Genomic DNA, 14835 nt, shown 5'->3' on the forward strand with positions numbered 1-14835 from the left:
TTTTTCTCCCTTATCTTTACTGTTGCGGTTTCTGCTGACGGTTTTACCTTCATTTCTTGTTGGGTCTCACTGTTTTCTCTCAAGGTCCTGAGGAGGAGGAGGAGGTGATTCCAAATCATAACAATTAACACTGCCCCAACAGTGAGCTAAGGCTTTGTCCCTCAAGGTCCTAATGCCCTGCACTGGTCTTATTTCAAAGCCTTGCCATCGTCCCTTTCGGAGTGTGAGACACAGGAATGCAGACTGCTTGTAACTTCCTTATCTTCCCAGCTTGAACCAGCTCTGAGGCCCTTTTCTTACCGGACTAAGTAAAAGTTCATTATTTTATCTAAGTGCGGCCTAAGGCTTCAGCAAATTTAGCTACTCATGCTAAGCAAGTTTTATAGAAGTTATGCTAAGCGGCTACCTCTAGACAGTTTCAGTTCGCTATTCTTTAACAAAGGTATTGCACAGCTATGTGGTATCAGCATTTTTAAAGATATTGAAAAATTGAAAAATGCAGTAAAGAATCACAAACATTATTTTGATGCCTGAAGAAGAACCTTGCAGTAGGAGGCATAGAGTTCAATCTGGTCTAATAAGCAAGAGAAAAAAAATGGAGAAGTAATTCAAGTAGAAAGGCCCTTAGTGGGAGAATATACCTAGTCTCTACATTAGTGAAGACATTCCGAGAACTGCTGAGTGGAAGGTGAAGCCACACAAATTCAAATGAGAGGCTTAAATTTTAACAATGAGAGCAATTAACCTTTGGAACTAACATGATGGATTCTCCATCTTTCAGTGTCTGCAAATCAAAACTCGCCTTTCTGCAAGTTATGCTTTAGAGCAAATTGTTGGGCTCATTATGGTGATAAATGGCTGGAATTTAATGATCTGCAGAGGAGGTTAAAGTAAAAGATCTAATGGTCTCTTCTGGATTTAAGCTTTATGAATTCATGGTGCCTCTGTTAAATTTGGGAACAAGCACACGAATTAGGGTCAAAGGTGATCTTGCAGGTGTTTTTGGCCTGCCTGTTCTAGTTGGATTTTCTCATCCATAATTTAGTCATCAGATAAAGCAACAATGTCTGTACTGGAATAAGAAGTGAAAGGAATCTAGGATTATGCAAGTTAGCTGGGATAAAGGGAATAAAATGTGGGACACCAAGACTTCTTGTGAATTCTCTAAGAGCTCTGTTTTTTTCTGTCTTTTTTTGTAATGACGAGAGATGCCAGCCCCTACTCATTATCACTAATGTACTTCTCTGAAGTACTTTGAATTTGGTTGATCACGGAAATACCTGATTATATTACTGAATGCGAATTAATGACTTCATTAACTGAAAGATCAGTGAACAAATGTAAATGCATGTTTGTTTAAGCACAACTAATGCCATGAACAGTTTTGTTCACCTTCAGTATAGTTCAGTAATGTTTATTATGCCAGTAATATTCATGTAAATGTACAGCGGACATGGGAGAAGTGTAGTAATGGGAAAGGTGCCAGAATTTAATGTCGGCATATTGTAGTGATAGGAAAGGAACTGTGGATATGGCACACATTATAAAATGTGGAGATTAATGAATGTTGATTAGTAGTACTCTAATACAGCTAATTCAGGGTTGGGATGTTACTCCTGTTTTCAGGTATATTTTAGTAACTTGATATGGTCACCAAAAAAAAAAAAAGTGGCAAAACCAAGAAAAGAACAGAGCTCTTTGGATTAGACAGTAGAACATGCTGCCTCACTCTGCCATGTCAGCAAATGGTAAGTCTTTACAATTTACAAAAATATAGTCAAGCATAAGGAGTCAAATTCAGTAAAGGGTCATAGAAGCTGAAAGTTGAACATATGAGGTGTAGAGTAGAATCCAGAACCCTGAGCAAGATAACTAGCTTCCATATACAAAGAATCTGTGATCATAACATGATCCAAAGTAATTAACATACTTATTAGTGACACTCGCAGCCATTTTTTTTAACTGTAGATGTCTAGTCAATACAAAACTACTGATCTCAGGGGCAAATTTTAAACCTCCTCTTTCAAACACCTTATTTTTTCAGGAAAATGCTTCTAGCCACCTAAAATTCACAGTGCTGAACCATAGTTTGAAGATGGCTTTTTACACCACTCCTGTCCAAAGAATAAATGAAGCTTCATTCATTATAATATTCCCACAAGAAATAGGGTGCATCCACACCTTCTTCAGTAGTCTCTGTGCTGTTCATTCAGGAAACAGATTTAGATTTAATTCTGTTTCAAAGACAGGAAAGTAAATTCACTTCTCCAGCACCCCAGTAAGATACCCTAGGGTACCACAATTCAGTAAAGAATTTAAAATGTGGTGGAGTAGAAAGGAAACACAGTATAACACATGGACTGCTGCTCTCACAAGGCAGATTTTTTTTCTGATCTCAAGACATTGGTTAGCTTATCAAACAATTTTGATAAGTCAGTAAGTGTTCTGGGCTACCACTTTTAAAAGAAAGTGGTACCTGCAATTTTGTTTTCTGAACAGCTTGCCCTGCTGGTGTTTAAGTATGCTCTCAGAACAACTACTGGAGTGAGGTACTTGGGGTACTTTGGTATAAGAACAACTACTGGACTGAGGTACTTGGAGTACTTTGGTATAAGAATATCTGTCTTTAAGATTGTGACTGAACCTGGTGTAAGTTCAATGCTGACCCTTTTCACAACAGAAACCGCTGAAGAGACACATGAATATAGCTGGCTTTTTCCCAGACCACCACTTAATCTCTGGGACTAAAGCTTTTTACTTGTCTGGCTCTGGAGGTGAAGAAGTTCATGCCTGTTCGACTGCCAATCACACCAGACACAAAGAGCAAGTCTCATTTGCCAGGTTATTGCTGATCCTGATTTGTGACCTAGGCCTGCTCAGCAGCAAGGTAGGATTGCCTGATGTAGTGGGGAGTTGTGACATCAACAATTCTCTGGAATTTTTGCCAGTTGGAGATGCTAAACAAGAGTGACCTCCTTCTTACTATGTAGCACCTGGTATTCCTATCATGCAGTTGCACCTCATACAAACTCATGTGGGATTTAGGGCAGAAAACAAGGCTTGGACCAGGCTATAAGAAGAAGAGCGCTCCCTCTTGTTTTTCTTCTGTTAATGAAGGATGTCTGATAAGGATTGTGATAAAGAGAGTTGCTCTGCTCTTGATGTGGTACACTTCAAGAATGCTTTGAAGCAGTTCCAGAAACTAGTTGAAAAAAAAGTAACCCAGAAGACAGAGGAGAGATTAGGACTGTACGTTAAAGATGATGGTAAGAGGTACTCTCTCTGACTGGAAGGATGTGTAATTTTCAAATTGAGAGAAGGTGTCATGGAGACAAGACTATAAGAAAGACCTCAAATTAATGTTCAAACAAGGCAGTGACTTCTTGACTTCTACAGGAAATAGGCAGATTGCTCTGTGAGAGTGCTTTTCACCTCCTGCTAGGACTTCTTCAAATTATAATGCTATGCTAATTGCTCACAAAATCATGGTTAGCAGAGTTGCCACGTATACAAGTTATCACTTCTAGGATGCTTTATGTTTGTAGTGGTCTGAAGAAGCACAAAGCCAATGAATTATGTAATTCCAGCTTCTTTACTGTAAATAATCAGGGTAAGTTTTGCTCTTTTTAATACAAGTGGCTGTTACTGCCTGAAAGGATCAGCTTTATCCCAGGACATATTTTGGCTTCAGATCAACAAACCAGAATTGTGGGATGAGAGTAAGGGAAGAAAGAAGAGCTGAAAAATTTCCGGCTTTTGTTTTATCTCTGTTTCTTGCCATTCATTGCAAATCAGGTGATTTTGGAAGTGAGACAATAATTTTTTGGCAAAGTGCTTTAATACAGTGTGAGGAGATGGAACTTGCATGCTATTCATATAGAAGGAGAAATAGAACAGGAGCTAGGAGAGATTAAGAAAAAAGCTATAGCTTGCCAGTTTTTGACTCTGTGGATATTGTTCCTTCCATACAGATGAGATAGACTATGATAAGTTCTATGAAACTGTACAAGCACTTTTTGGTCCAGAAATAAAGGACTGTAATGTTAAGGCCTTTTTCAGGAAGATTAGCAGCAACCTTGATGCAAAGACAGAATGGTGTGAGGTAAGGATTTATTTTATTTTATTTTATTTTATTTTATTTTATTTTATTTTATTAGATATAGACAATTAGAATCTTAGGTAGCAGTATTTAACTGCTGATTATGCATGTTATACATGAGTCTGTTATCTTTCCATGGCATAATGGGGCACTCTTTTGTTATTATTTATTCTGCCCATCATTCTTCTGCTAAAAGCCAAGTGATACAGAAGATGGATCTGCCTTTGAGGTTAGAAAATTACATTAAAAGTATTGTTTTGGATGATCTAGACAAAAAGTAAATTAAAGAACTGGCTTAGAGTATCTTACATGTTACTGTGTTGTTCTATTTAAGAAGCGATGTTGAATTTTAACAAGCTGAGAAAGAAGGGGGGTCCGTGTTTATTTTTAGTCTGATAGTGAACAATTTAATAACTTGCATGCCTCCATTTATTGAATCAATGTAAGTGTCTATCGAAGAAAATTGAAGAGAGGAAGGTAAAATCTGTCCTTTGGAAATTTTCATGTGAAACATAAATGGTGATATCCATTCTGGTAAGTGCTAATGTGCTTTCATCAGTGAGTTGAGAACTGAAGGAGTTAACACTGTAAAATTTAGCTCTTTCTAGCTATTATTAATGTTATTTTAAATAAGAAAAACCCTGTGCTCCTATTGAAGAAATCTGGAATGTGAAGCTTGAGCGTAAGACTTGTCTTCAGTGTAAGTGGAACTTGTACATATGAAAATGTCCCCAGAGGTGTCCCTAGGATTCATCCAGGCCATCATGTCAGTGAAAGATTAAGTATGGCAGAGTTTTGCTGAGCCCTGCCTTCCCTCTCTTTCTTCATGTGAGTAAATACATGGATATTTTGGAAATGACAGAGTTGTCTCTACAAGCTTCCTGTACTGGATTTTCTGCTGACTATCCCTGGCTAATTTCAGAGTTCTACATGTATCATGCAAAACAGCGTAATGCATAGGAGAATCTATGCTGCTAATTCTAGCATGTTTCTAAGAGCAAGATTTGTTCGTACTGTGCTGGTAAAATACATTTCTATTTGTAGAGAAACGACTTTTCTTTCCCTTCCTACCCCTACCTGTGTGGTACATCAGCTGAGCTTGCAAATCAGAAGTCTTCAGCATTTAATTATGCTACACTGATTTATGTGAGTTGAAGAACTTGGCCCTTGTTCTCTCCGAACCAAGTTCCGTAAGCCTGTTATGTGGATGCACATGGATTCATATTAAAGAACATCACAACTGAATAAAATCGTATTTTTCCTGCTTGTGTTGTTAAAGAGCACTGAGCTGTCTACCAGAACTGCTTATCCTCAAGCAAAGTGTGAAATATTAGATTCCTGACAAGGCAGCTGGATCTGGAGGGTGGAGCCTGAGGGCCAAAGTCAGTATGTCCAAGTCTTCTCCTGAATTGTTTCACTCATATACATTGGCCTCAGGCATCTTGACAAAATGCAAGGTCTCTTATGACTGTGGTATGCAATTTGTGCCTTGAGGATGAGTCTATCTTTAGCTAGGCTATGAGAAATTCTTTCTTTCTTTAAATATGTATCAAGGATAAATTTGTCCTTTAAATGCAAAACATTATAGGCATGTCAACATTTTAGTAGAGGTTTGTAACCAGAGAATTACATAGGTATTCTTTGACTCCGTAGCTGGGTGAGATTCATGTAATCCATTTTTCTGTCTCTAACGATGGTAAATAGCAAATCTTTGGGAAAAGCATACAAGAATGAGGCAACTATGAAATTGCAAATCTCTCTGTTTTACCCCTCTCAGCTTTTTGCAATATACAGAATTGTGCAGAATTGTACAGACAAGACGTAACTTCTAGCACACAGTGACTTCTTGTGACAGCATGGGTGGCATTGTATATATGGCAAGTCCTTGATGGACTCACCATATAGCCAAAAGGCAAGGTATTACCAAGTGACATGAACTATAAATTCATTAGCATATTTCCATTTTACTTTACAGTGGAACATCATGTTGCTTTTGTGAAGCTTGAAGATACCTATCTCCTGTTCTTTACACATTATCAAGGTTAATATCTAGTAAATTCCTGATACCACCCCAAGAGCAGTGTGTTCAATCCATTCAATTTAATAAGCTTCTATATGGTAGCATTTCTGGCTAATACGTCTCTTAACATTGTTTTTACTTGTGATGTCATATTGCCCCCAAACTCACTTAGGTCAGACATTAAAGATTTTCTTCTAAGAGGGCGTGGGGGAAATCTGTGAAATACTTAGCTGAAGAGGACTTAAACATCACATAACTCTCTGCTGGTGAACTTGCCTATATAGTCTCTTTATCAGATGAAACTTTAGGCCACATCCAATCCCTTTGTTACTAAATTGAGCTGCTGAGAGCTAAATTTGAAATCTGTATCTTTGCATGTCACCTACTTGCATGTCACCTTTCTTCCTTCTTCTTTCAAAATGAGAGGTTACTTAAATGTGAAGACCTGTTGTTACCAGGCTTTGCTCAACTTTTCTCTGAAACGCTCTAAAAAAATAGAAAAAAGTCCTTTCCAGAATTGCTGGTACATGATGCTCAAGCTTAGTTCTTGGGAAATAGCCAGCTGCCATCAGATGTGCCTATGTTCTGGCTCCCTTGTAACACTAGTCAAATTCTTGTACGATTCAAAATCCTCTGCTTCATTTGAAGCTTCCTGCTGCTCTTTGTGTGGGAGAGGAGAGAGAGATGGCATAATCTCTTGTGTAGATGTGGCAAGCTTGATACATATCCTGTAGAGAGTAAGATACGCTCTATGGGTATGAAGAAGGGACCCATTGGGAAAACTGCTTCTGAGTTCATGGAGACTGTCAGAATGAGCCAGCCCCTAGTTCAGGAAAGTAGAGCAGTAGCAAATTATGTTTAGATCCATTAGCTAATAGGATAACTGAAGGAAGGTCTGTTTATTAGTGGAGTGAATATCTTTCACTCCAAAACCTTACCTGAGTTTCCAATGCAATCAGAGTAGTTACCTGGGTTTGAAGATTATTTCTAATTTCTGGAAACATTGTCTGAGTTAATCATATGCTTAAGTAATGTTTAAAAGACTGCATGGAAAATAGAAATGTCAACTACTGTTACTCATGGATGCTAGATAAAACTGTAAAATGCTCAGTCTCTTGTGCACTCTCCCTTTTTGACAGCTGGGAGAAATATAATTTGAGGTACAATAATTTTAGCATTATTCAGCACCAGAATGGATAGTAACAGCTAATGTACTCAGCATCTTTATGAACAGGGAAATTAAAGGAAATAAAGAAGCAAAGAAACTTGGAACTGTCACAGAAAGTTTCTTCATTAGCCGATCCATGTTCAGGATGGTAAAATGATCAAGACCATTGACTGATTGCATACTGATATAGCAGTTCTTAGGGTTCTTAGGAAGAAATACCTGCAAGAAACAAGCTCAGAATGAAAAGGAAAACTATTCAGTTGATACAATTGAAATACTTTGGTCAAACTGCTTCATACATGCCCCAAAATAGCTTTTAGACCAAACAAAAATTTCACAGAAAGTATTTCATTTTCTTTCTGTTTTTTTTCCTTTCTGTTTTAAATTGTTATACTCTGAATTTGCTTTTATTTTAAGGATTTTTAATCAAAACATCTTCAGGGAAGTCAAAAATTTCATTCTAAGCTATCCAAAAAGTATAGCTTTTTTTGTTTAAAGCATCTGTAACTGCAAATAGTTCTATCAAAGCTCTCTGAAATTTCTGGAAGAATTATGATGACCAATAAGTTCACAACCCAAATATCAAAAGGCAAAGAGGGCTCTTAACCTGCTGCACGCTGTCAGGCATTTCAGTTCACCAGGATATGGAGCTCAGTATGGTATAGCACTCTGCATATGTCCCTAGGATGAACAAGAGAACCATTGAGAGCAGTAGAGAGAGTCCTGGAAAATTCCTGCTCCCCAAAACATAGCACCTGCTGTTTGAGTGTTCTCCTGCAGTTCATGACTAGGACAAATCTGAGCAGATCTGATTCTCTTCAAGAAAGGACTGTGTTATACAGAAATACTAGTCTGGATGACCATATTTCAGCATCTATAGAAGAATACAATGGGCAGTCCATTGCAAATGGAAGAAGGTAGGGTATAGTTTCTCCCTTTTTTGTAGGCCAGGGATGTGGGCTCACCACAGTTTGGGCCCTGCTGTTGAAGGGGGTAGCTACAGCCCAGCCGTGCAACTTTTCACTGATGATGGCTGTCCAGAATATGGGTCAGGAAGCTGAAAAGAAGCCATGGACATGCTATGGAATTGACAGCTGACAAGTGCAGTATGGGATCTAATAAAAGAGGTGAAGTACTTTTAGTTTTCTCATGAAATCTGTGTTTGTGTGGGATATGCCTGGGATAGAATTCCCCTGAATCCTTTCTGTGAGCATTCCTCAGATGTTACCAAGTATGAGAAGACTCATTATAGCCTTTTAAAATGCTCTGTGTACAAGCTTTCTTGAAAAAAGTGTGTGGTATTTGATGGAATCTTTGGCATCCCACAACACACATTTCATGTAGGAGATGGATGACAGTCAGACTATATGGAGTTCTGTAGGGAATGAAATAGGCATACTAGTTATTTCTCTGTTCAAAAGAATCCTGAATAAAGTATTACTACATTTTCTTATTTTATTTTCTCTTTTGCCCCCAAATGCAAACATATACTAAGAAAATATAGTATTTAATGTAAAATAACTAGAAGTTCAGGCATAGTGCAAGTGGCAATGCAATTATGAAAGATAAGAAGACAGAGCATTTGAATCAGCTTCAGTCCAACTTTGATTTCTTTACCGAGGCACAGCCTTATCCAGCACAGTTTGAAATATGATACTGCATTGAAAAGCTGCAGCAAGTTTTTCACTTTTTTGTTTTCTTCCTGTTTACTGTGAAATCTGATGGTGATACATATTAGAAGCTATCTATACGCTATGGAACACTTTACAAATCTAAGCTCCCTTCAGGACAAAAGAATAAGATTTGTTTTACAGGTAGTCTGGGTATAAAGAAGGAGATGAAAACTGAACTAAGCAAACCTCTGACTCCTGTAATTGTTCAGATTTAGCTTATATTAAAGGAAAATAATTTTTGCATTGATCATCTGATTGTTGTCTGAGCCCAACTTACATCAACCATAACTTGAACATCAGTTTTTGATCTGCTGTAATCGTGGTAACATCGTATCTGAAATGATTAGACCAAAACAGGTATTTACAGGCTTAGCTGAATTGGTTCTAATAAAATAAAATGGTACTGGTTTGTATCCTACATATTAAATAGTGGTGGGTCATTTTTATTTTCTTTCTCCAGCAAAATTTGCAGTTTCAGTAGGGTTCAGGTAATCCTGGAGAGAGACAATTATTCCTGGAATGAAATCTGTGTTCTCTATCCTTCTGTGTCATAGGCTTATGACTATAGCTGCACTTTGTCCTTTTTGCCATCTTTGCTAGACATTGCCTCCGTCTTTCTGGACTTCCTGCTTCAGGCCTTCCAAATATCCGTATTCCTTCTTTCCTTGGACTGGCAATATCTGTCAGAGATCATTCCTATCTAAAGTATCCTCATCTCTTGTTTTACCTCCTGATGCTCAAATACTTTTATTTGTTACTGGTAAGGATCACAGCCTTTTTTTTTTTTTCCCCCTTCCTCTAGTATTTGCAGCCCTCCTCATTTTTATTACATTTTATTTTTTAAAGTTGATTCTATGTAATACTTGGTCAGTCTAAGTGCCACTTGCTTCTTTCTCATCCTGCTTAGCTTTTTCATTCCTTTAAAACTGAACCTTTTCTTTCTTTGAAAAAAAACAAAAGGAAACCCCAGAAAACAAATCCATTCTGGACTGGTAAAAGGGAAACAGATATGCCTCCCTTATTTGATATGTTCGTTCTACTAATGTTCTTTGCTTTGACTTCTTTTTAATCACTTCAATTTTTCAAATGGATCATTGATAACAGCTACTTTCAGTAAGATCCTAAATACCCATCACAGTTTCTGCTGTCTGTGCTCCAGTTTTCTAATGAGCTTTTTGTACAAGGACTGTGTTTCATCCCTGTTCTCCTAAAATTCCCCTGCTGCTCTTGGCACTGCTGAGCATGCCTTCTGTCTTGAAAGTCAAGGAAGAGGCATATATGTCACTTTGCTCCTTTGCTGTTTTTCTTTTATCATCTTTGTCTCTCTCTCCCTTCTCAGAACTCCATCCTTGACCCTTTGCTCTTCTCTTCATGCTCTCACAAATCTACAGTTTTCAAATCTACCTCTCAATTTCCGGCCTCTTTTAGCTTGACAGTAGCTCCAGGATATATTTCCATGACCTAAAAGATCGTGGCCTGGTGTGTTTCTATTCCTTTCTCTTTCTGATGCTTCTCTTTTGCAGATATTGGCAGCCCTGTGCTTCCATTTCCAAGGATTTCCTAGATTTCTGGCAGTCTCCACAACAGTCTACCCATACTCAAAGGATGCTTTTTTGTTAAAAAACAATGAAGTAATTTTCAGTCTTCTCTTTAATTGTACTAGGGTGTACTGGCTCCAAGGAAGACCTATCCTGGACGGTCTGCTAGGTGTCATTTGTCAGTGACTTGGAGAATTGACCTCTGCTTCTCTTCCTTGAATCTAGCTGGCACTTTGAAAGCTCTATTTTAATGACAAATCTCTGAAAAAATGTGTAAATTGTGTTTTACCTCATCTTTTATGCTCTTTGTCAACCTCTGGTAGGCATTATGGGGTGGGGTTTGATGGAATTGCCTGTCTCCGTGTTGGAGACACAGAAGCCACTTAGGCAGTTGTGAGGGGTTTCTAAGATGGCTTTCTATGGGCAGCATTCTACCAGTGAGCTGAAGCAAAAGATCAGATCTGGCATTGTCTCATGTCTGCGGGAGGCATGGCAGGGCACGTCTGGGGCCTCACTGAGAGATTTCTACCTCCCTTGGCTTTAGGGCAGCTATTGGCCTAGCCTAGCTGCTGCCTCCAGCAATCCCATCAGTTCTGAGGAGTGACCTGATACCAAGTCACTGTATCATAAAGAAAAGTCCTCCCACCAAGAACTTAGTTCCCAGAAAAGTGAAGGGCCTGCTTTCCACTGCCCGGAAAATGTGAATGCTGTCTTTATATGCATTATTGGTGGAAAACTACTGCAAGAATATTAAGTGACAATAATGAAAACGCTACATCCTTGATGTTTTGGGAAGCAACGCATTATAAGGCTCTAGCCACATGAGTTTTTTCAGAACCCTTTTACATAGTACTGCAAGTTACATAGAAATAACTGTGGAATTCAGATGTAACTTAAAACAGTGAGAATCGGCTGTGAAAATGCTAAAACACAGAAAAGAATTCATATATAGGAATTACTAGTATTATTACTTTTTGCATATCAAGTGAAGACTGTGTCAATATATGACATTGCAGAAGGAGCATACATATAGAATTCTGATTCAAGTTTGGATACAAGATGGAAAGACAAGGTGATGTTACAAGAAACTAGGAGGAGGAATGTAAGGGGCTATAACTGACAGATGATGTATGAACAGATGGTGTGTGATAGATAGTAATTGTGCACATAGTAAGATAGAACTGTGAAGTGAAAAATGAAGAGTAATGTTATCATGTAAGAATATACAGAATATTTTTTGATGAGCTGTATATCTGAATTACCCAGGAAAGAGAACAAGGGAATTCTATTGTATAACATGAAAAATATCGATCTAGAAAAAAGAGTGAAGTTTTCTTTTGCATCCAATTGGGCTTTGATTTCAGAACTTAAGTGAGAAAGTGAATATTTATAATATCCACAATAGGAGAGAGGAGAAGAAAAAATACCTGTTCAGCTGAGTGGGATTGAACTCATTTCCTGAGGAAATGGCTGTCCTACTCTTGGGCCCAGAGCTTGAAGATTGGAGAGTATATTTTAGTTAAAGTATTTCAACACCCTGGAATAGAAATGAGCTGCCCATCTGAATCTGCTATCTTGGGATCATAAGGTATAAATGGGACATTTCAAGGCTTAGGAAGAGTGTTGAAAAAATTTTAAAAACGGAATTTGTTTTCAGGTTTTTTTTTCAGGCAAAAAGGCACCTTAAAGGAAAAGTTCTTCTGCTGTATAGGCTAACCACTATGCTAATTTGAATCTCTCAGTTTATAAACATAGTGAAATCTGGTTTGTCTGTATTTTACTGTTTTCCCTTCTAGCTAAGGTCCTTAATAGGAAGCAAAAATAGGTAAAACTGTAACAAGGAAATTCAAGATGACTGTTTATAAACAATGACGACAAACCGAAGTTGTACTAGCAGCTTTATGAGTTAGGCTTTTTTTTATTTCTAGAACCTCCTGTGTACGCTGGCTTCTTTCGAAACACTGAAGGAAGATTGTGCCTGACCAGCAGATCTCTGCAATCTAAAGTCATATTGATAGCTAATGATTAAGGGAAATAACACTAGGAAATTTATACAAAGAATATGAAATAATAATAAAAATGTCAGATAAATATTTGATTTTATACATGTAAACATATATTCCAGAAGTCATTTTGTTGTAAGTTTTGCTCTGTTCTGTTTTGTTTTGTTTAGATTTTTGGCTATTTCATAGTAGAAAGTGATGCCATTTCTTCACAGCTGAGTGAAGAAAACACAGTTTTCCTCGTATCCCAAAAACAGCAGATCACTCATACAGGTGACATATTTCATCTCCTATCTGAAACAACAATTTCAGTCTGTTTAATGCTGTGTGATACACACTTTATTGAAAGTGCAGTGATAAGATCACGTAACTGCCTTTGCTTATTATTAATGATACTCCTTCCTATGTGTTCCATAAGATATCTTTTTTACTAACCTCATTGTCTGAACATTCCACTGCTGCCTTGCCCAGTTCTCCATTTCCTTAAATTATTTTGAAATTGAAGAGTTGTCTGACTCAGACTATTTATTTATGCAGTTCTTCTTTGCCTTTCTCTGTTGTTCTTAAATATTGTAGAAAGAAACAGCACATCCACAGTGTATTAATTATATTTAAAAATGCAGTATGATTATTTAAATCAAGTATAGGATAATCTACAACACTATGCGTTACTGGCTTGAACTTGGTACCAATGCATATTTCAGGAAGAGAAACTGTTCTTGGCATTTTGGTTTTATTTGTTTATTTTTTCTATATTTGTGGGATGAACAATAATATTGTGTCATTGACAGGTGTCAAGAGACGAGATGTGATTAAGGGTATAGCGAAGGTGCCCCATCTGGATTTCACAGTAACATCATCTCAGAAAGGAGTGCTAACTGTTTTTAACAACCAGGTAATTCTGACTCATACTAACTTTTCATTATTCCACTAGGTAGTATATTTGTAAAGGAAGTGAATACAGGTCTAGAGTGCAAACTTTACCTTATTAAAAATATATATGTATATATTGCTTTTTTAAAAATGGGTAAGTTTAACTATATTTTTAGGTATATAGAGAAATATATATTGTTATTTTAAATTATAAACCTATTGAACAGTCCATAAAGCTTGCTAGTAAATAGAAAAGAAACTTATTAAAAAAAGAAATTCTTATTAGAAGGCAGTTTAATAGAAAATATCAGTATTTCTTTTTCTAGAAACTTTTCTTTAATACAAAATATGCTTTTGGCTTGTGGAATTAATTTTTGCATATACAGTGGAAACTACAGAATTAACTATTTTGTACAGCTACTGAGGACATCTAGAATGGAAAAAATATTTTTCAGAGGTTTGCAAAGAACAATTATTTCATAGAATAAAATCTTGAAGCTTGCCAATATTGAATTTTCTGACGGGTCTGCATAACTGCTTCACAGTCACTCCTCTCATCAATGAACTGTAAGGAGAGCTATACCATTTTAAGTAGGAGTTCAGATACAAGATGCTATTAAAGTAGAATTTGAAATCTCCTAGAGATTTAGAAATCTCCCAGATTTTTATATTACTGTTTAGAGGAATATACTTCCAGATATGATATGAGGTACATCACACATCTATGCTCATTGGCACTTTAAGTTTCTACAGTTTTAATGCAGCCAGTTTATTAAAATTGTTTTAAACAATGCAGTAAAGCTTTAAAGCAGCAATAATGCTCACCAGGGATTTCAACTAATTAGTACATAACGCTCATGACAGGAGCATATAAGGCAATAAAGGACTCCTGTGGATGATTAAAAAAACCAACAATGCTGAGGCTTTGGTAACAACTGGAATAATTTATTTGAAAGCCTAGTTCTCTGTCCTCCAGAGCGTTATCCCTCTTAAGTAGCTAGGAAAAATAATTCCACAAAGTATAATGTTAAAAATAGCTCTCCACCCCACCCCCCGCTATTTTGAAGTTCTGAGTTGCTGCTTCCTCATAGCCCAGACTGATGTCACGCTGACATCAGTGACTGCAGTGTGAAAGATTTTACACCCAGCTGCTTAAAGTAGTGCATTAGAGACCTCAAATCCCACTGCTAAAACTGTATGTTCTGCAAATGACTAAGGCATTACAGCAGTCATTTAGTCATGATGTGACCTCTGATCTCAGCTGACCTTAGCAAAGGGCCTTTGACTTCATTAGTTGCTCTGATGTACCCTGATGCAAGCAAGAGAAAAATCTCGTTCTTTAGCATTGCAGTCGCTTGAATCCTGTTACTAGAAGATGACTTCACATCACAAAGCCAAATATAGAGCTGGCATCTTTTACATCATGCTTCTCCCAGATGCCAAGGATTTAAAGAGACCTGG

The 14835-nt window shown here is 37.3% G+C and overlaps 1 protein-coding gene across 1 annotated transcript in view; it reads left to right on the plus strand.

The window, feature by feature from the left end:
• The first annotated feature begins 1360 nt into the window (after nt 1-1360).
• WDR64 (WD repeat domain 64) overlaps nt 1361-14835 on the plus strand; it is a 102709-nt gene continuing 89234 nt past the window's right edge. Inside the window, exons 1-4 of the mRNA XM_026102538.2 lie at nt 1361-3266; nt 3972-4102; nt 12672-12774; nt 13293-13396. Coding sequence (XP_025958323.2) covers nt 3119-3266; nt 3972-4102; nt 12672-12774; nt 13293-13396 — 486 coding nt within the window. The 5' untranslated portion in view covers nt 1361-3118. The remainder of the gene's footprint in view (nt 3267-3971; nt 4103-12671; nt 12775-13292; nt 13397-14835) is intronic.

This window comes from Dromaius novaehollandiae, chromosome 3 (assembly GCF_036370855.1).
Source record: "Dromaius novaehollandiae isolate bDroNov1 chromosome 3, bDroNov1.hap1, whole genome shotgun sequence".
In the NCBI taxonomy this organism is placed as follows: domain Eukaryota; kingdom Metazoa; phylum Chordata; class Aves; order Casuariiformes; family Dromaiidae; genus Dromaius; species Dromaius novaehollandiae.